Genomic DNA, 21,071 nt, shown 5'->3' with positions numbered 1-21,071 from the left:
TTCCGGCGGGTCCTCTAACAAGGTCAAGATCCAGGAGGTTCAACCAAGCTATCAATGGACTAATCAAGGAGTTGGACAAGAAGCAGGGAGACGTGGCTCAAACCACTTGGACGATGCTCACAGCTCAAGGTACTCGGTAAAGGGTTAAGTGTTGCTTATGCACTCTTTTTCCCTTGTCAAGTTTTGTCCCATTGGGTTTTCTTGACAAGGTTTTTAATGAGGCCTAAGTAACATTTTCAAGACCCCTTTGCCAGCCCAAGTCGTGGTCCAAGGCCAATTACAAGCCTTGGCCCATTTTCTCTATCTCTTTTGCATTTATTGCTTTTGTAATTTCCAAGACATTGTGCATGAGCTTGCATGAGTGTGGACTCTTGCATGTGCTCGACCTCTTGCATGCTCTTCTCTTCTCTCCTCTTCTCCTTCGTCCCCCCTTCTCTATTTAAACATCATGTATTTCTCTTTTGCAAATCATCAAACATTTTAATCAAAAACCTTCTTTTTACTTGTTTGATCTGAGAAGTGTGTAGTATCTTTTCAACTTGTTTACTTCTTAGTGTGTCATATCTAAGTTGTAATCAAGCCTGTAGTCTAAAAGATCTCCATCTCTCTTAGAAGTACACTTCGTTCTTCCCCTTCAATCCGCTGCAATTCCACCTCTTCACCTTCTTTGCTGTTCATCTCTCCATTCTATTGCAACTTCCACCCATCCATCATCATCATTCTGTCCATCCCTCTTCAAGACCTTGCAAAGTGTGTCATTGGGCATAGATCCTCACCTAGGATTCTATCAATTAGACAACAAACAAATTGCCTTCGAGAATTATTTAAGAACGATGATGTATTGATTTGTCAAACAAAAGGTTAATAAAAACAAAGAAGAAAATTTTACCAAGAAAAACAAAGCTAGTCGAAATTATTTTGTTTGGTGAAAAATATGTCATCATCTATTTGCTTATATAGAGGAGTGTATTTTACAATCCTTTTCCTTTTAGGATTAACAATTTTTTTTAATATAATAAGATTACAATTATCTTATGCATCATTTTACCAAGCTTGAAAACTGTGATTTCTGATCGTTAAAATTGATATGTGTCATGATGTGATGACTTACTAAATTTGATATGTGATTTCTGATCGTTAAAATTGACACGTGTCACGATCTGATGAGTTACTAACTTGTATATGTAATCGTTAAAACTGACACATGTCACGATCTGGTGAGTTTTTAACTTTGGTATCTGATCGTTAAAACTAACATTTGTCATGATCTAGTGAGTTACTAACTTTGAGAACCAAGCTTTATATAATAAGATTGTTTTTACTTTTAAATATTTTTTAGGTATTTTCTTATTTGTTTTCCTAGATCTCTTTCCGTTTAAAATATCTACTGAATTACTAGTTAATTTTATATTTAGATTTTGTAACTGGTTGGTTATATATATAATATTTGAGTGTATATTATCATTATACACATTAGTCATTATCATTTTACTTTGAAGTTTTCATTTTATTATATTATCTAACATGACTAAAACCATATTTCTTGCTATATTCATAGCAATCCTTGTTCTAGGTTAGCTTTACACATATAACATACATATGAAATATATTTTCACATTTTTTTTTCTCTTTTACTCATAATTTTTTTGTGTTCATCACTTGTTTATTTTTTATTAAAATTTTGAAATTATGTATTAATTTTTGTTTTATATCAGGGATGGTGCCCAAGGAAACACAAGGCTAAGGAGGAGAGAAAGTGTGTCAAAAAGCTCTTACAACACCAACCGAAGGCTGTGAAACTTTGCCGTGTGATGCTGAGTGTACTTCAAAATTTAAGGCAGGAGAAGGCGGGTGTTCTGAAACCGATAAATTTGCCTGCATCTGCAGGTTTATTTGCAAAAAATGATTTGTCTTTGTTATCCATAAACCATCAACAATTCTAGTAATAATTAAGAGAGTTCATAAAAATTGTTGATGGTAATCTTAATTATATGCTACTAACCCTTTGGTCATTAACAAATATTATATCCAAAAAAGACAAGAATTGCAACTAAGTCTCGTTCCTCTGTAATGGTCAAAGAAGAAAACAGGTGGTAATGATGTTGATGATTAGCTCATCACATTCACAAAGACTGAGCAGCAAAAAAAGTTCTCATCCTCACACTTGTTCACTACCACTATGTTCACCATTTTTGAGAATATTGAATTTGCAGAGAGGGCAAATCGCCTTGATCCTTAGCCATTTGTCTACACATAAACTGTGGAAATGGTGTCTATAAGGTAGTTTCCATAGTTCTACTCCATTTTCATTAGCATATAGACTAGTTTCTGTATCAGTGTCTCTGCAGTAGTAAACACGACCAATTAACGATTTTTACTTAATGGAAGATGAGCATTGAGGAGCACTTCATAGAACTCCAATGCATAGGCAATTTCAGAAAAGAAAAATAAGAGCCATTACATAGAGTTGAAGTCAGTGTCCCATAGACTCATAGGAAACAATCAAAACAGATAAACTCTGCTCGAGTAGACCTAAGAAATGGGCAGTAACGATACTCACTCAGCAATATCACTGAAATCCAATTGTTTCTTCTTGCAAATGGTTCCTCAACTCCACTTTGAACTGGTATGCTAAGAAGTTAAGCTTTCTTCTTCAGTTTCACAAAACCAGAAAGACTTCATTAAGGCTCTCAAGTCTCACCAAATGCCCAAACCAAACCCTAGACAGTCCACACTTCGTAAACAATCTGAAAAGGCATCCTTATAAACCTACCCATCACTAACTGCTTTCTAACCAAGTCACTCCCGTTACTCTTCTTGAACTCAAATTCCCTGCATACAACCATCACAACAGGCTATACTCTGCTATATTCAGTCTTACACTAGTTATAATCTTATAGTAGACCTATAGACTAAAAGGCTCGAGCACCTCACATAAAATCACTGTATTATCAGTTTATCATCTTATTATTTGACATAGTAGACATAGACACAAATCATCCACATTTACTAAGAGCTGGAAACAATCTAAAATCTGACTGAGTTAGGTCTCCTACAAAGCTCAAGATGCTAGCGCAATTCAATGGAAACTACCGAAAATCACTCTGCTACACCACTTAAAATCCAAAGCTCAATCTTTACATCTTAAGAATGATTCCTCTTCTTTGGACAGATTCATTGCTTAACTGCTGACATGATAAGAAATTAAGCGTTCTTCATCAGTTCACGAAACCAGAAAGACATAAATAACGAGAGACTCTCAACCCTCTCTCTTAACCAAATGCTCAAACCAAAACCCTGTAACAATCCACACATCCTAAATAATCCGAGACAATACTTATAAAAACCTAGCTCCTTAACAAGTCACAACTGCATTCAGTTCTAGGCTACTTCTACCAATAGACCACCCACTGTCTCTCTTGAATTACCATCTTACCATTTGCAACAATAGAGATAGAGACAAAAAAAACCATCCAAATTAATAATGCACAGAAGACAATCTAAATCTATAAATAGTACAGAACTTAATAAAAAAAAAAAGATTGATCATCTCCTCCTAGAAAGCTAAAGATGCTACAACCCATAATAACTCTGCTATATGAATCACATTCAATACACTGCACAGAGCTATAAGAAAAACCACTGATAACCATTGATGAATTATCTCCAAAAGAAAGATTCTATACAGATTGATCCAAAAAAAAAAAAGCCAAAAAATATATAAATAAATTAAGAATCACAGCCCAAACCCCAACCTCATCCCCAAATCCCAATAAAATCGAACTTACAAAATGAATCACCGATGAGGATTGCAGTCATCAGAGCAGAAATCATTAGTCTCTAACATAACTCTCAACATCTCATGACTAAACCTTTCATCATTAGGATCAGAAACTATAGACGAAACCTCATCATCATCATCATCTTCTCCTCTCCTACGAGGTCTCAACACACGAAAGCATCCACCTTTACGCGACCCAGAAGAAGAAGAAGATGGTTTCTTACGAAACTTGGATAAAAATCGATTCCTACTCTTCGAAGACATCATTACCAATTGATGATTCTTTCCATCATCAACGATTGTTACATCTTTCTTCTTCTTCTTCTTCCTTGTCGCCGTCGTCTCCGTGTTGGTATCGTTATCGACTCTGTTTTGTTCATTCAACGAAATCTCACTGTGATTCCCAGGCATTAACCAGACGCTAAAGATTCTGACTTTTTTTTTTTCTCAAAACAATACCCAAATCGGAAAGTTGTGAAATTGAAAAAGGAAAGCACTTGTTTTTGTGTTTGTCGTCTCTCTTCTTCTTCGTCTTCAGGGCATTCACTTAGGTTTCTTTCTCTTCTCCCTAATCAAAAAGAAAAAAAAAAAATCTTCGCTGGCTTGCAATTAAAATTGTGTGTTTAACGACTTTACTGATTTAATTAATATTTTAATTAGATTCGGGTATATCGCTGTTTTTTTTTTTTTTAATCATTAATGTATTATTTTCTTGGTTTCAGATTAAAATATACTATTCGGCTATCCCTTTCATTAAAAATGTCGGAATTTATTTTTGTTTCACAAAAACATTATTTTAATATATTTTACAAAACTAAATCTCTGTTTTATTCCTACTATTCCAACTTATTAACTAATAAAAAAAATTATAGTGTAACTGTTTAGAAAGTAATTAAAAATTTAGTTTTATCTTTCATTAATATAGTGTAATGTTTTATTGAATACAATATTTAAATAGTGCTTAAGATTTTATAGAAATTTTTTTTGGGGGGCATTAATAGCAAATGTTTTATTGTTGTTTTTATCCATCAAATGTAAAATTTAACTTAATTCTATTTACTGTTTTGTTGACAAAAAAAGAAAGTGATCTTATTAGGTAATTTATGAACCAATTTGGTAATGAACACGTGTATACACACTTGCCATTGGTGTTATTAGTTTGTTACTTGTCCCAAGCAAAGCTACCAAATTTGAATGGTATCTTGATAAATGAGTTTGATTCGATTTCAGTTTGATTCTAGTATTTTTTTTCTTTACTTTTCGTATTATATTACATATAGAGAATGTTTTTATTGTTGCTTTTTCTCAATCAAATGTAAAGTTTAACTTATTCTAATACTAATAATTTCAAGTTTGGCTACTTTGTTTTTAATAATTTTCTTAGAGTTTTAGTTACAATTTCAAATATGAAAATGTTGTAATTTTAATTTTCTTATCTTTATTTGGTTCAGTTTTTAGATCTATTTCTTCAACACAATTTGGACTAGGGAATGGATCGGAAAATATATGGAAGTTGGGAAAATTTATTTCGTATGTAATTTGTGAAAATGTCGACGTTTTACAATATGATTCTGCATATGAATTATCAATCATATAAGAGATTATCGTATTTCTTATGTGAAAACACTGATCATATATGTCATATATGTATATATATGATCTCTAAATATGTTTTTTTTTTTTTTTGTCGTGGATCTCTAAATATGTTTGAGAAAACAATAAATTAGGTAATGTTGTTACAACTACTGTACGTATACGTTTATTAAAAACTAAGAAGTATTGTGAAATATTTCCATAATTTTTTTCCCACTCCACCCGCCTCATGCCTTTTTCCAAAGAAGACCATTTCTATATTTTTCGCTTAAATGATTTAGGAATAGTACATATACTTAGACGAGGGTGAATTATTTTACCATTATCCTTGGAAATAAAACTTTGCAACAACATATATATTCTAAACTAAAAATTGGAACACTCTAACTTGTACTTTGAGAAATCTATAACTCTTATTTTTTTGGAAATATCGATAGTCTTATATAATTACACCCTTCGAATCTTAATTATGAGACAAAGAGAGAGCTTCAATGCCTCCCCGAACTTATGTTTCTATGATCTGATGACAACATTTTCGTCGGAAAAGAGTCTTGGTTGAATGTTATAACGTCGCTGATTCCATGGCAAGATATACGAGAATTCTGACAAACATTAGGAGTAACGATCCTCGCATTGTTCACATATATACCGGACCCTCCAGATTTTGTGATGGTGAACATTTTATCAGACGACACGCTACAAGGAACAAGAGTTCTGTTAGGGAAATGAAGCATGTGGTTGATCATAAGCCACGCAGGGATCGTATGTCTTAGGATAAATGACTCAAGATTCTCTTGATGTATGTCTGCATGAGAAAGATCGTTGTCGCTAGGCATCAAGAAAGTGATATCTGTGTTCCTGAAGTAATCTGTATCGTTGAGGAAACGGAGAAGGATGACAAAACCGTTGTAAGATTGCCTTCTCATATCGGACATGGCAGAGATGAGGTCGGTTTGGTTGTAGTTGTCATGTCTCAATATGAGATGTGGTGGCTCGGTGGATGCAAGAATCGTAAGAATAAAGAAAAACAAAGGAGCTATAACTAGAAAAAGAGATTTCATACTAGTTGATATTAGAATCACCACCACTCATATAATTAATTATAAAACTTTGAAAACAAGCATATATATACGATGTGGGAAGAGAAAAAGTTCATGATCTTTACGAGTTAATTACTAAACCGGTGTGAGTCTAGTAGGGATTAGTTGATGCATGGTTGATTCGTGAATGTTGTTTTGTCATCTCTTAAGTGTGACAAGAATACTCGTGTGAATTTTCTCTCTCTCCTAGTCATACTTATATCCATTTCTAAAAAAAATATTTTTTGAATTGTAAATTTTAAGTTATATATTATATGATTTTTCATCCGTTTAAAAATGTTAAAGCTACACTTATTATGTTAAGGCTACAATACGGTCTGTCACAAATTATGTAGTAAATTTACTACAAATTTTTTTGGTAACTACCCGTAACTATAATTCTAGGTTTATGAAGATGTTGTGATGACTGGTTTTGTAAGATGCATACAATTAAAAAGTCAATCATTAAGGGAAAGACTGAAGCTGGTTTAAAAAGGAGCATGGAATTATAAAACTCAATCATCAAGGGAGAGATTGAAGATGTTGTGTTGATTGAAGTTTTAACAGGTTTAGAACATGTATGGATTCTCTACTAAAACAAGACAAAACTGACACATGGGTTGATGCACTACATGATACAGATGCTGGAAGAGCTGACACAGAAGATGAAGTATTACTTGACAAAGAGGATGGAGTATTACTTAATACAAATGCCGGTAGAGCAGACCTTAAGTAGCACTTGGTGATTAACACAAAGCAAAGAAGATAAGGTGTTAAATCAAGAACACTGCAGTTAGATATATCGGAGGATGTATCAAACGTTTGAAGCAGTTCTTGTACTAGTCCGCCGTTAAATACAGGAAGTAGTGCAAGAAGCTGAATTAAAGAGTTTGAGTACAGAAGCTTAAGGCCGACTTGGACAAGCCAAGTGGTGGCTGCTTGGCTGGATGAACATCTTGAATGGAAGATTCAAGATGAGATCATGAAGAGAAACTTTCTTTATCCAAAAAGAAAAAGGAAATTTCTCAATTTCCTATTTGTTGTATAATAGGAAAGTTGTCAACCCTAGGGGTTGGGCAATTGTATAAAGACCTGCACGCTTCAAGGTAGTTTTGAGAGATGCACACAAGATGTGTAGTGTCGCCACATCAACAAGATAGATAGATCTTTTGATGGTTTATTCATATAGAATAGAATGATATGCATAGTAATGCTTGTATCATATGCAGTTGTAATTGCTATCTTGTTCTAGTGAATTTGTTTAGGACTAGGTCTCGGGGATGTAGGAAAAACCGAACCCCGTTAACAAAGCTTGTGTCTTATTTACCATTACGCTCTTACATACACACACTCGAACATTCTCCTAGCTTAACATATAGATCTAGCCATGAATATGCGTTTTCAGTTTACTCACACAAAAGCTACACATTAGTTTACATCATAATTTGTCACTAATTAGTCACATTATGCAGCTATATTTTGCTACAATTATTTCAGTAACAGTAACAGGTACGTGTAACTATTTAAACGGTTTTTACTAGTGTGAAGATATGTTATAGAGGTTAGAGTCTCAATTAATCTCTCACAGACGCTTATATATCTATAACCTAGTCTTGAATTACACCAAATTATGTGTTAAAACTTAAATTACATAAAGAACCTCTACTAGAGATGAAAAATAAAAACAAACACAAAACTGTGTTATACACCATAAGTATATATAACCGAAATAAATACACACACATATATGTACATCCACACAGTCAAGAAATAAAATAAAAATCAAGAAGATGATGATGAAGAAGAAGAATTAGGATTTGAGAGACTCTTTAATGAAAAACAAGATCATTAAACCCCCGTTTAGAGGCTAAGCCAATGACACACAACATGTAAAACACCTTTCCACTCTTCACTTTTGCTTTTACTATTGCCTTTCCTTTCTCCACTTTCATCTTAGCCTTAACCAATATTGGCTTCTGTGTCTGCGAGTCTCCTAACCACTCTCGCTCTTCTGCTTCGGGTTCCTCCTCTATCGTCTCTAGCCTTCCCTTGAGTATCTCCTCCAAGTCTTTCCCCAACTCACATATTCTCTTAGTCTGTCAAATCATAACATCCTTTTAAAAGTTACATATCTAATACTGAAAACATATGAATCCAAAATCTCGAATTTGTTTGCTACTTATACCTCACAATCACGATTTAAGTTCCTCTTGTTCATCCGTCGATGTACAACCCACCACATCTTCCTATACACCAAGCTCCTCATATAGCCTCCTTGCTTCTTCAAAATTCTTTCTTCTTGTCACATCAGTTTCTTTTAAAGGTTTCAGAAAATGTGATGGCTTTCACCAACCCTTTTGTACAGCTTTATAATGATACCTCTTGATTCTCTCAAAGCGACCAAAAAAGTTTGTTACTTTACAGACAAGCTTCAATCTTTAAATGTGTTGCTTCTCATTAGCACATATTAAAAAAAAACGAGGTGGTTGTCACAAATCATCACATTGTTTTGTAAAGTCTTTTATGTTCTGTAAAGTGACCATATCCTTTATCATGCTATCATCTCTCTTCTTAACTTTTGTTATTTTTTCCTTTCTCTCGCTTAATTGATGCTTTATTAGTCACGCTTAATCTCCAGCAATTATATCAAATAACATCTTAGTGGATACATTAAATAACATCTCCTTAATCATGCTATTTCGTAGATTGTCAACGACTAATATCAAACAGAGTAATGCTATATAAAATGTACTTGGAACTGGAAAAGCATCAACACACGCGAGTTCGAGTTAGAACTTCTTAACATGGCGCATGGCAAGTCTTAAAGAAGTTAAGGTCCATTGAGTTAACATCATCAAAGTGTTCTTATATATTTTTGTTTTCTTTTCTTTCTTACACAAAGCCATCATTCAATATCTAAATAAAAACAACTCAACCAATAGAAAAATATAAATAATCACAAAATATCAATACAAATTAAGTTTGCATATAATTCTTTTTAAAATCATATAATATGGAACACTATGAAAAGTGAAAACAAATAAATATTAGAAAAGAAGAGAATAGACACAAACTCAGTCCCAATATGAGTTGACTACACACTTAGTACACAATGTGTAGCTTACAAACCAATTACTCTTTCGAGTAATGTAAAGTTGTTTCATAAATTATTTGGTTTTTCGACGGACACAATCATATAGCTTTGATTTTTTTTCTCTCATACACAAATGTTACGAAGAATTAAACAAAGTAGAGAGGATTCACTCTCCCACTTTCTCTCATCTATGCAAAAAAAATATAAAGATAAATTGAACTTTGTTATTATCTTTCCCCATTTTAAAACATCACAACTACAAGTATAACAACATCATAGATAACATCTGATGCAATTTCTCTGTTTAGCCTTATACAATTTCATCATTCCTCTGTTTCTGATCTCTTTTTTTTTTCTATACGTCACAAATGTCAAAATTTTAGCCTTTTCTCTGATACAATAGGGAAGCCCCAATGAGAAGAGAGAATGCAACTGGGATATAAACCTTCCCTGTTCATTTTATTAGTGATCCGCACGTAAATGCTCAAGATCCTTCTTGGTAAGACCAGTGCCTTAAGAACCAGCCTCCTTGGTCGGTTTAGTCGGAACCCTTTTGACTTGCTCTCAACCTTCTTTCCCAAGTTATGCCTTTTAGTTCTTGTTGTCACTTTCTCGTATTGATGGCTTAGCTTCTGGTACTGGGATGTTGATCTTGACCGGTACTTACCAATTATCTGCAGCATCTTGAGCTTTCAGTTGAAAACAAAAAACAAAGCAAAATAGACGGTTTTAAAGATATTGTTGTTTTGAAGTGTTGGAGAGTAGTTTATAAGAGAAAGAAAATACTTATATTTAATGAGCAAAGGATCAAAAAGAGAAACAGTTTGAGTAACAAACAAAGAACACTTTGATGATGATTGATGAGAGAAGGGCGCTCCATAAATGATAAGATAGTGAAGGAAAGATTCTGAAGGCACATGGATATATTCTTCTTTGTATTTATTAAAAACCACAAATCCCCAAATCCTCTGAATTTTTGCAGTTTTTATTTAACCACACAAGTCAGAGAGAGAGAGAGAGAGAGAGAGAGAGAGAGACTGCATATATTGTACTTACGTGGATATAATTATCGCATAGAAAAAACAAGAGAGAGGAAAAAAAGGAATTGGTCTTATAGTGAATAGAAAAATTGAGCAATGATTGAAATAAAAGATTTATAATCTAAATAAGAGATTAAGGAGATGACAATTGACAAGTTTTGACAAAAAAAAAAGGAGATGACAAGCCATTAACGAGGCAGCGGCTTAATAATTTGGCAACATGAATAGATGAGAGCATAAATGAGAGAGAGAAATCTTCTTAACCTTTATTGCAATGTGCTACAATACAGCTAATTACTGAAGTAAACCAGATAAATTAGATTATAGTAAAACCGGATTACATATTCTAAAAGAGACTTCTTAAATCAGCAAGTCTTTTTCTCGAGGATGTTGCACTTCTCTAACTACTTTGTTGAAGCATACACCTGGTTCAAATTAAATAGCTAGGGACGTTTCTCGGGACAAATGATTTGGTCCGAATCAATCAGAAACAAGCTTCATCCATGACCATGATAAATTTGTGGACCAATATTTTTGGCAAAAGTTTGGTACTCACTTTCACATGTACAATCATTCAATGTTTTGTAATTCTTGAGCTCATTAAACATAGTAGTTATAATACCAATGTAATTAAGGACTGATTGTCCACTATGCTTGCAAATCCATAATATTTGCCTATATTGAGGTATTTGAAACCTATTGCTGATAAAAGACGAGTGCAAAGACTGTCCCAAAGCTTATGAAGCTTTGGCAAAAATGTAACGGTCGATCTTAGGTTCAATGGAGGTCTTAATCCAACATAATCATTGAATTGTTAGTCATCCACATAATCAAATAAAGTATGTGTTATTCTTCTCTTTTCCAAACGAATTTGTATCATATTTATGGGCTCAATTGTCTATGAGTGAGTCGTTCACCTTGAAGCAGAGTCGACTCCTGTTTGATTTTGTAGGCATTATTTAATAACAAATTTAGAAAGATTAAATTTTATGTTATTCAATTAATAATATATATATATATATATATATATATACAAATATTGTTCTCATACACTTGTTTAACTGAAAAGGCTAATTAAGTCAATGGAATATTGGCCCTTAACCTGTTAGCACAAAATAATATATGTACTAAATAACACGCAATTGGTTGATATAAAATCACATCAAGGAAGTATATTAAAAATGTATCATATACTTTGAAATATTTATTGATGGTTGGATGCTAACGAGGATAAAATGCATTTCATTAAAAAGTGAAGTCAATTTCATGTTTAAATGAGGTTTTAATGACATAATCAACTTTATCCCCCATTAATCTCATATTCTCATATAACACAATCTTCTCATTCATATAATCAACCTTATGGTCTTCAATATCATGATATTTTGTAACAACATCATTCACATCCCCTAGACAAGATTTTTCAAAAATAATTCTAGATCGTTCAAAAATCTGAAACTCGAGATCATGAACATTCTAAGCACAATCTGCTATTCAATATCAAAATAATTCTTAGTAAGTTTTTTTGCTCTTAAAGTATAGTATTTATCAATGAGCATGTGAATATACACATATCGAATTATAGTATTCATCAATGAGTATGCAAACTATAAATCACATATGAGTATGCAAACTAGAAATCACATATTGAAATCACATATTAGTATTATGTAGAGAGGATGGCCCAAATAGATCTGTTTAGATCACCCAAGTGGTGAAAGATGGAGATACACCTCAACTAAAGTCAGCGGAGGAGCAACAATCTTGGCCCACCAAGAAACGGTATACTGTTAAAGTTGTAACAGGTTGGAAGATGTAGGAGTTAAGAAGCAACAAACTATGGCTCTTGTCAAAGCATACAGCGAAGCATACAGCGAAGCATACGACAATTAGTAGTATATTCTATACATGAAGTTATATAATAATTGTGACAATAACCCACCAAAATATGAATATAATAATTCAGGAATTGAAGTCTTTTTTTTTGTTTTTTGAAAAAATTGAAAATATACACTTTAAAATAATTATTGGTACATATATATATATATATATTATTATATAAAGTATGGTTTTAAAAGTTACTAACTCACCAGATCGTGATATGTGTCAATTTCAAAAATTACTAATTCACCAGAACGTGACAATTGTCAATTTTACACAAATTTCTAATTTTAAAATAATTTTTTTGCTAACTCACTAGATGTGACACATGTCAATTTCAAAAGTAACTAATTCACCAGATCGTAACAAATGTCAATTTTACACAAATTTCCAATTTTCAAAGAATAATCTTTTTAAAATATCAAAAAATTATAAAAAAAAATAACTAATCATAAAATCTTATTATATAAGGTTAGGTTTACAAAGTTAAGGTTAGGTTTTCAAAGTTAGATATTAACAGGATCATGACACGTGTCAAATATACTAAAGAGATGTTGACATGTGTCAAATATTATTATTTTTCAAAACAGCTAATTAAGATAATATAATTAAATCTACATAAAATTTACATGTTTATATCTAAAAAACAATTTCCTAAATCAAAAAGGAAAATTATCAAAACATATATTTAATTCATGGTACGGTAATTATATTATGTGTTTTCTCATTTAGATTTTGACATGTATAAACAAAAAAATAATTCATTAAACATGTATATTATTATTAATCAGTAAATAGGAAATAACAAATCTAAAAAGAATAACATAAGTTATGTCAAAAGAATTATTATTATTGAAACGTAATAGGAAAGCTAATTAAGAAAATAACATTATATCTACATAAATTAACATGTTTATATCGAAAGCTTTGATTTTTTTCTGATATAATTTTGTTTATCTATTGTAGGTCTTTGATTCTTGCAGGTTCCTCAATGGAAGTTATCATATGCAATGAAATGGAATCAAAGTATATAAAGCCCGCTATATTAATCGATGATCAAGACACTGATGGAGGTTCCAAAAGCGATTCTACAGTTAGTAGCGTTATAAGTTCCGAAGATTAATCAATGGTTGGTGTTTCTGATCAAAATCTAGAGTTTTTTCTTCTGGATAATGTCAATGATTCCGATACTGAAACAAAAGCTACTTGATCAACTAATTGAGAAACGATTTTGAAATTTGGAAAGTTAGAACGGTAAACCATTTTAAAATTGGTTTCAAATCGGATTTATGTGGTTTTTTATCTGATTTGGTTCGTAAACCGTTTAAACCTAGGTATATAGAAAAAATATATGAGAACTTTTGATTTGGTTAGAAATAAGTTGAGAACAATAGGCGGACGGGCGGGATAAAATAAAAATAATTATAAGGAAATAAGTTGATTTTCTTTATCGGACGGGTCTTTATTTTAGTTAGTATTTGGCAAAAGTTTTGCTGGGATATAATTTAGGTTTCGATTATTGTAATAATTGTTATAATATATTTAAAATTTTTGTTTAGCGTTTAGAATATAGTTTTTTCAATAATTTTAAGACCCGCACATGTGCGGCCCTTATCTAGTACTCTCTCTGTTTCAAAATATAGGATGTTTTAGTGAAAACACGCATATTAAGAAATAGTTACTTTTAAAAAGTTTTAACCAATCATAAACAAGTCTGCATAATAGAAAATATAAATTTAATCTAAAAGTTGCATAAAAAATTGGAAACCTCCTATATTATGAAACAAAAATACTTCTCTAAATATCTTATATTATGAAATGGAGGAAGTATTATATACTAGTTGATATTCCAATTTTACTATTTATCTCTAACCAGCTTATAAAGAAAACGGCAGACGCGTTTAATGTATGACAAAAATTAACAATACAAAAAAAATGGTCAGAAAGTGGCATAAGCAGTGAGCTGTGTACTAATTTACGCCAAAGAAGTCAAGCCACGAGTCCAAAGTTCTTTAGTTGTGTTTATTTTCTATGGACTAAGGCCCATTTAAGACCCATCACAAGTAAGTAAAACCCTTACAAAAAGAAGACGAAAACGCATCTTTGACTTGGTGACGAAGGTACACGCAAAAAGAGGAAACTTACTCTCTCCCTCATTCACCACTTTCACGTCTTTCAACTGTGTGTAACTCGAGAAGCAGAGTTCACGTTTTCTTCTACCGTCCACACACACAAAATAAAACACTCTCTTTGACTTTTCAATAAGTACCAAGTTTAATGATAATCCAAAACTTCAATTAAACGTTATTAATCTGATTAATTCTGAGCATAACACAATTAAAGACGAAATATAAAACATTTTTAGAAACAATAACAAGGTTCATGCAAGTGAAGAAGCCTAAAAAAACGTCTCCGGCGGTAGTAAAACGCCGATCTGAGACGAGACCACCAAACGACGCGTTTCAACTTTAACCTCCGAGCTGATCTCAGTCTCCTCAACACAACTCGCTTCACTCTCTTAACAGATCTTGAAACTTTCTCAGTGAAACTCTGTTTTCTTGAAAACTGGTAGCTTCTGAGAAACAACTGTCTCTTCTCCAAATACTCTCCGTACGGTGGTGCTCCATAAGTACCGTAGTTGTGGTTGTAGTCACAAGTACCACTACTACTGCTTCTCAACACAAGCTTCTCACTCATCGTCGTAATCCGAAGAAATAATAAAGAAGGCTGAGAAATAAAAAGGATCAAAATAAAAGTCGCCGCCAGAAAAAGCCACCACCGCCGCCGACGCCGTTGTAGTTACGTAATAGGGAAGAGTTTTAGTTAGAGGCGTGCGTTGAACTCTCTCTCTTTGTAAGTACTTAATTATATAGATCTTTTAGTTTATGTTTTAGGAACTGTTGTGTGTACCTGTGTTGTGTGTACCTGTATAATCTTTATTGGCTCTTTCTCTCACATCTCTCTCAAGTCAAGACTTTAATATTTTTAACCTATTCCCAATAAGCAACAACATTCTACTAATTAGAGTGAATGTAATTAATTAAGTGAATGTGTGTGTTTTTTTACAAATCAGAATATATTAACTCGTTATTATGAGGTCAATTTTGTTTTGAAAATGAAGAGAACTTGTTTAGTTTTAATTAAAAGTGGCATATGCATTGAATCATATAAGACATTTTCGATGCAGAAATAAACGTGAAATTTACGTATCATCCAAGACAAATTAGTTCAAAGAATTTAAAGTGAATGTTAGTATATTTTAATTTTAAAAAGTTATAATCTTATTATAAAACTTAAAAAGAGTATTGTTGCAATCACTACTTCTATACAAATCTTGTAGTGCCGGCCTTATTTCTTTTATATATTTATTTGGTCCCATTTGTGGTCACAGAAGAATATGAGAGACCTAAATAAATAGTTTTTGCTTGGTGGACATAACTTAGTAAAGTGTGGTAGGTGTGTGAAGAATGAAGATGTGACATTGGCATTAAAGAGAAGGATAAGCCAACTCCTATAGTCCTATGCATTTTTGACTTTGCTTGCTTTGGTCAAAACCTAACACTATTACCTATTAGAACAAGAAATGCTTACATTTGAACAAAGTTTACTTTTCATATCACAATCTTATTACTTGCAACTCTATTACTTCCATAGGAAAAATAAAACAAATATAATAATGGGCAAACAGGATCACCATTTGACCCTTAGCCTTAGCCTTTTATGAGTTTGAAGGGCTTTGTTTCCGAAACTCATCATGTTACATGTATAAAAAAAAAGAATGTTCCTAATCCACTACGAGCGATTCACAAGCTTGAGAAGTAATCAACTGACAATTTTTATATCCATATCAAACCCTATTGTATCTACAAAGTAGGCAGGAACGAAAAACAGGCTGCAATAGAAACTGCTAGTAGAAGACTTGTAAAGCTATGAAGGCAAACGGGCTTTAGAAGCTTTTTCATTTATCTTCCAAGTCTCCTACTAACAACATCTTTCAACTAAGAACACACCTGAGACATATTCATCTGAATCCAACTATTAGGAGCATGTTTTGTACCTTGTTAATGGTTTCTTTCTACATCTTTCTTGTCTGCCCTTATCTAGGCCCACTTTCACTTGCAGAGGGGACATTGCTCGGGAAACTAGATAGATCGATGTCAATGAGGGACATATCATACATTGTATCAAGAGAATCAGGGGCATCCACAAGCAAGGAAGATTTCGCAGCATCAGAACGAGCAGGATCAGAAGTTACGCTAGAGCTTTTTGGTGAGCTTGCCTCTGAAGATAGACTACTTGACACAGAAACACCATCAATCTTGTTTGCATACACAGGTTTGTTCTTTCTCATTGCATCCATCTCTTGGCCAGTTGGAACAAAAGTTCTCGACCGGTACTTCTTTGTCCCTTCATCACCACCATCTTGATGGTTATAGAGCACATAATCATGATATGTAGGAGCAAACTGTAATAAAAAATGATCAGGACACCAATATGAAACAAATATGATTTGAAATATGGATGATTTTCAAAGAAACCAGTTACCTGGTGAACAGTGTCATGGTAAAAGTCATTTAGTTTTACAGCATGTGATAGGCTCCCTGAAAAACTGCCAGATCCACCAACATTGGCACCGGCATACTCCTTGTATGGAAAAGCATAGAAATGGCATGCTGCAGCAATAAGCATCTCGACACATATTATAAAATTCTGAAAATGAGCAGCCTCCTCTGCAGTCTTTATGAATCCAGATTTTGCAGCAAGAAAAACTAGAACACCCTGTGCAAAGAAGAGGGTCATAGAACACAATCAGAAAAAAAGTAACAATGTGTGAAGGATAGTAAAAGGTAAGAGTGAATGTCAAAACTCTGAGTTAGTAAGCACATTTTACCTGCCAATAGGTTAGAAAGACCACAGACTTTATGATCACAAATTTTGGGACTGGATTGAATGGCTGAAGTAGATCTCTACATGCCATATAAAACAGCACAAGTGCGTACAAAGCCACTGTGTAGGATATGGTATAGATGATGGTAAGATAGAGATATGCTTGATCAGGGTTGAAATTCCCATCCTTGTACTTCCCTTTCGCATAAAGCACAAGTGTGACAGCAACTAAGATAGGCTTTAGAATAACAAACTGCAGACAACCTTGCTTGCATCGTCGAATAAAACGCCTGCATTGAGAAGATCATGCATGTGTTCAATAGATGTCAGCTACTAAGAGGACTTCTAAATACACAAGACAAAATCATCATAAACTGTGTGCAACCATATGATCGTCTCTAATGACAAGCACACATAAAGATTATTAACGTGAGACACAGAATCTAAAAATTTGCACATGTTGTGTTACTTGCACAGAATACAGTACTGCAGAAATGTTAGAAAATACCGGGAAAGACTATGTAAACACAGCCTTTGTTGATATGTACAAAGAGTTTGGATTCAAACTTACCCGTCCAAAGTTAAAGGTGGAAAGCAACATGTCATGAGAGACCACGATGGCTTTAGAGAGCGACCACTTAAACTAAGCACTACTGATCCTGGGCCTCCAACCCATGCCAAACACAGCGATAGGAAATTGTAAATAACCCATGCTTCATATCTGAAACACAAAAAGGTCATTATAGACATATGCCATTAGGCCATTTGACTTTAAACAAAAACAGAAAACTTTAAGGAGCAACTCTAAGAACTATTGAGGCACTCTAAAAGAAGAAGAAATCACAGCTGACATAATCTACACTCATGTTTTAAGGATCACACAGAAATTATTTTTGTTGTTAGAGAAAACACATCTACAACTTCAATTAGGATACTCACACTTCTCGTATGGAATCAAAATATATCGAGCTTTTAGGTAGCACAAGAGACAAGAATGACATGAAGGCATAAACCTGGCAATGAGAAGCAAAACATCCAAGAACATATTAGGGAAAACAGAATTCAGCATGTCAAGGAGTAGTAGACACAGTTCAGCTTATAGATGATGATACTATACTAACCGGGACCATAAAGATGATTCGTACGATATATCTCTGATAAGTTGGTTCCGTGTAATTCAAAAGATGCCTGTAGATATGAAATATCGCCAAAGCAATGGCTCCAACAGTACATAGAAACGCCACAATGTTCAGATAAAACGGTATCAAATCCGCCATTTCTGCAAAACAACAAACTCCTTCAAAACTACAATCAAATCAAATACAAAAAAAAAAAAAAAAAAAAAAAAAAAGATATTTGGGTACAATCACAAACCTCTACAAAGAGCTAAGACGGATCTGTGCAAAATCGAACCAAGAACCCTAAAACACGAAAACCCAACTTGACGATTCACTAAAGTTTGAAACTTTCGTTACGACCGGCGAGTAAAGAGGATTGATCAAAAACCCAGGATTTGGGGACACGATCCAATCGCAATTAAGGAAAGATCGTACCTTTTTGAAACTGAAAGAGAACAATGTAACCGTAGTAACGAAGCAACAAAAAAAACAGAACCCTTTCTCAAAGAAGAGGATTTTGTGGATGAAGGGTTTTGATAAAGCTTTCTTCTTCCCTAAAGAGAAAGGAGAAAACTTTATTATGGGATTTGGTGGAATTCACAGCAGAGCACAAGTCGAAAACAGAAGAAGCAAAATGCAGAATAAAAGAAATGATTTTTTTTTTAATTATAGTTTTGATTGAAAGATAATTTTTTAGATGAGCAAAAGAGGTGGAATCGATTCAACGTCCATCCAATCCAGCCTGTGAACTTCAAACCCCTATATTATTTTCATATATTTTTATTTGTTTTTTTGGAATAATGTAAAGAAAATTTTTTGGGTTAATCACTCTTATTCACCCACTCCTAATCAAACAATCAAACTGTCATATCATATCATATTTATAAAATAAATCAAAATTAAAATAAAAAGACAAAACAAAGAAACTAATTTTGTAATTTTTTTATTAAGGAAATTATATTGGTTAAGGTTTATAAAATAATAATTATAGTTTAGATTTTACAATTAAAAAAAATCATATGTCGGTTTGAGTTTACAAAAAAGTGGTTAGGGTTTAGTTTTTACAATTAAACAAAATTATATGTCGGTTCGAGTTTAGAAAAAAGTGGTTAGAGTTTAGGGTTTAGATTTTACAATTAAATGAAATTACATGTCGGTTTGGGTTTACAAAAGAGTATTAGAGTTTAGGGTTTAGATTTTACAATTAAACGAAATTATATGTCGGTTTGGGTTTACAAAATAGTGTTTAGTGTTTAGATTTTAAAATTAAGCAAAATTATATGTCGGTTTGGGTTTATAAAATAGTGGTTAGGGTTTAGATTTTACAATTAAAGAAAATTATATTTTAATTTGAATTTATAAAAAGAGTGATTACGGTTTATATTTTATAATTTAAAACTATAGTATAATGTTTAGAATTAATAATTTTAAAATTAATTGATATACATAATTTGATTCCTTAATTAATAGGAGAGAGTGAATAAGAAGGGTTCACCCCTAGAGATGAACCCAAGAATTATTCTAATCTAAACATCTCACAAGTCTCAACCCAATTCAATGATTATCAAAAATGTTGTTGATAAATTATTAAGTAACATTATAAACTATGTTATATATTTTGTCGGCAGAGGATAATAAATTTTACATTAGCTTTTGTGGTCTGCCTTAGCAATAAATAAATAAATAAATATGTTGAATTTTACCATTTTGTTTTATCAAATGAATGAGAAAACAATAATATTGGATTTTTTGGGGTGTATTATTGACTCTACTAGGTATATATATATGTCTACGAAACAATCAGAGTAATACGTTTTTAATATGATAAAATGCAATATATATATATATATATATTATTAAATGTCGATAAACTTGATAATAAACATGATATATATAAAAGTGTTGCCAAGTTAAAATTTATAGAATATTATGTTTCAAACAATTTACTAGGTAAATTTGATAATGGTTTTATATACAATCATTTAAAATGTTGTAAATTAATATTTTTTATTAACCCAATGTTTATTTGAATTTTTAAGATTTAGTGAGATAGTTTATTTAATATATAGAAAGATTTACTGCTTGAGTATTGTTGATTTTACTTTGCACTTTTTTTTTGTCTAAAATTCATTTGCACGTTAATGATAGAGTAAATATATGTGTTCATTTTATTAGGCGACACAATATCAAACAAATGCGGATTATGCATATGATGATCGGTTGAAACACTATTTTTGATGGTCAGTGCAGACCTAAGGGCAAACCATAAGCATCTGCTTGAGACTCTGTATTTTTTTTTTTTTTGGTAATATACAACTTTCAGCCTTATTTTTTTGAAAATGTGTTCATTCTAATAAAGTAGTAATCTAGTGGTATTTATCTTGGTTAGAGTGTATGAGATCTCAGATTCGAGTTTTAGTAGTAGCAAAATACCTTTTTTTCTTTTAATTTGGTAAATCATTGACATAATCCATGGTGGGAACTTTCAGCAGTTAGTTTGCAATCATTATCATTTAGCAAAAACTCAACTTTTTGATGGGAAGTGTAGTTTGCAAAGTTCATAAAGAGTCTTCCTTATCATATCACAAATTCACAATC

At 32.5% G+C, this 21,071-nt stretch overlaps 4 protein-coding genes across 7 annotated transcripts; all 4 read right to left on the bottom strand.

Moving 5' to 3' along the window:
* Window positions 1–1,992: 1,992 nt before the first annotated feature.
* LOC104736680 (uncharacterized) lies at window positions 1,993–4,406 on the bottom strand. 2 transcript variants are annotated; one of them, XR_015578292.1, is made up of 3 exons: window positions 3,789–4,406; window positions 2,561–3,188; window positions 1,993–2,342 (listed from the first exon to the last, which is right to left on the bottom strand). XR_015578292.1 is itself a non-coding variant. In XM_019234915.2 (2 exons), exon 1 carries the CDS (start codon window positions 4,190–4,192, stop codon window positions 3,797–3,799), a length of 396 nt encoding a protein of 131 aa, XP_019090460.1. In that variant the 5' UTR covers window positions 4,193–4,345; the 3' UTR covers window positions 3,050–3,188; window positions 3,789–3,796. The 2 variants fall into 2 exon arrangements, 1 of the variants encoding a protein (XP_019090460.1); XM_019234915.2 differs by lacking the exon at window positions 1,993–2,342 and having other exon boundaries at window positions 3,050–3,188; window positions 3,789–4,345.
* Window positions 4,407–5,768: 1,362 nt separating this feature from the next.
* LOC104736679 (uncharacterized) lies at window positions 5,769–8,829 on the bottom strand. The gene is made up of 3 exons (XM_087480467.1): window positions 8,639–8,829; window positions 8,295–8,549; window positions 5,769–6,366 (listed from the first exon to the last, which is right to left on the bottom strand). The coding sequence occupies exons 1-3, from the start codon at window positions 8,717–8,719 to the stop codon at window positions 5,863–5,865; spliced, it is 840 nt and encodes a 279-aa protein (XP_087336593.1). The 5' UTR covers window positions 8,720–8,829; the 3' UTR covers window positions 5,769–5,862.
* A 5,931-nt stretch (window positions 8,830–14,760) lies between these two features.
* LOC104736677 (uncharacterized) lies at window positions 14,761–15,504 on the bottom strand. Its single transcript, XM_010456702.3, has one exon. The coding sequence runs from the start codon at window positions 15,163–15,165 to the stop codon at window positions 14,830–14,832; it is 336 nt and encodes a 111-aa protein (XP_010455004.1). The 5' UTR covers window positions 15,166–15,504; the 3' UTR covers window positions 14,761–14,829.
* A 572-nt stretch (window positions 15,505–16,076) lies between these two features.
* LOC104736676 (uncharacterized) lies at window positions 16,077–19,320 on the bottom strand. 3 transcript variants are annotated; one of them, XM_010456701.3, is made up of 8 exons: window positions 18,909–19,320; window positions 18,730–18,776; window positions 18,477–18,634; window positions 18,295–18,368; window positions 17,927–18,076; window positions 17,360–17,645; window positions 17,014–17,247; window positions 16,077–16,933 (listed from the first exon to the last, which is right to left on the bottom strand). In XM_010456701.3, exons 3-8 carry the CDS (start codon window positions 18,630–18,632, stop codon window positions 16,565–16,567), a joined length of 1,269 nt encoding a protein of 422 aa, XP_010455003.1. In that variant the 5' UTR covers window positions 18,633–18,634; window positions 18,730–18,776; window positions 18,909–19,320; the 3' UTR covers window positions 16,077–16,564. The 3 variants fall into 3 exon arrangements, with proteins under 3 accessions (XP_010455003.1, XP_087337947.1, XP_087337946.1); XM_087481821.1 differs by lacking the exon at window positions 18,909–19,320 and having other exon boundaries at window positions 18,730–18,813; XM_087481820.1 differs by lacking the exons at window positions 18,730–18,776; window positions 18,909–19,320 and having other exon boundaries at window positions 17,360–17,650.
* Between the last annotated feature and the right edge of the window lie 1,751 nt (window positions 19,321–21,071).

Source organism: Camelina sativa, chromosome 13 (assembly GCF_030686135.1).
Source record: "Camelina sativa cultivar CO46 ecotype springtype chromosome 13, ASM3068613v1".
NCBI classification, from domain to species: Eukaryota; Viridiplantae; Streptophyta; class Magnoliopsida; order Brassicales; family Brassicaceae; genus Camelina; species Camelina sativa.
Note: the sequence above shows the minus strand (reverse complement) of the source record. Positions and strands in the feature narration are given on the sequence as shown.

Coding starts and splice junctions, on each gene's coding strand:
- LOC104736680 (XM_019234915.2), bottom strand. CDS start 4,192: ATGCCTGGGAATCACAGTGAGATTTCGTTGAATGAACAAAACAGAGTC.
- LOC104736679 (XM_087480467.1), bottom strand. CDS start 8,719: ATGAGGAGCTTGGTGTATAGGAAGATGTGGTGGGTTGTACATCGACGG. Junction 8,550..8,638: donor ACTTAAATCGTGATTGTGAG/GTATAAGTAGCA, acceptor ATGATTTGACAG/ACTAAGAGAATATGTGAGTT. Junction 6,367..8,294: donor AACGGGGGTTTAATGATCTT/GTTTTTCATTAA, acceptor GCATCCACCGAG/CCACCACATCTCATATTGAG.
- LOC104736677 (XM_010456702.3), bottom strand. CDS start 15,165: ATGAGTGAGAAGCTTGTGTTGAGAAGCAGTAGTAGTGGTACTTGTGAC.
- LOC104736676 (XM_010456701.3), bottom strand. CDS start 18,632: ATGGCGGATTTGATACCGTTTTATCTGAACATTGTGGCGTTTCTATGT. Junction 17,646..17,926: donor CCACCTTTAACTTTGGACGG/GTAAGTTTGAAT, acceptor TTCTCAATGCAG/GCGTTTTATTCGACGATGCA. Junction 16,934..17,013: donor ACCATGACACTGTTCACCAG/GTAACTGGTTTC, acceptor TTTTTATTACAG/TTTGCTCCTACATATCATGA.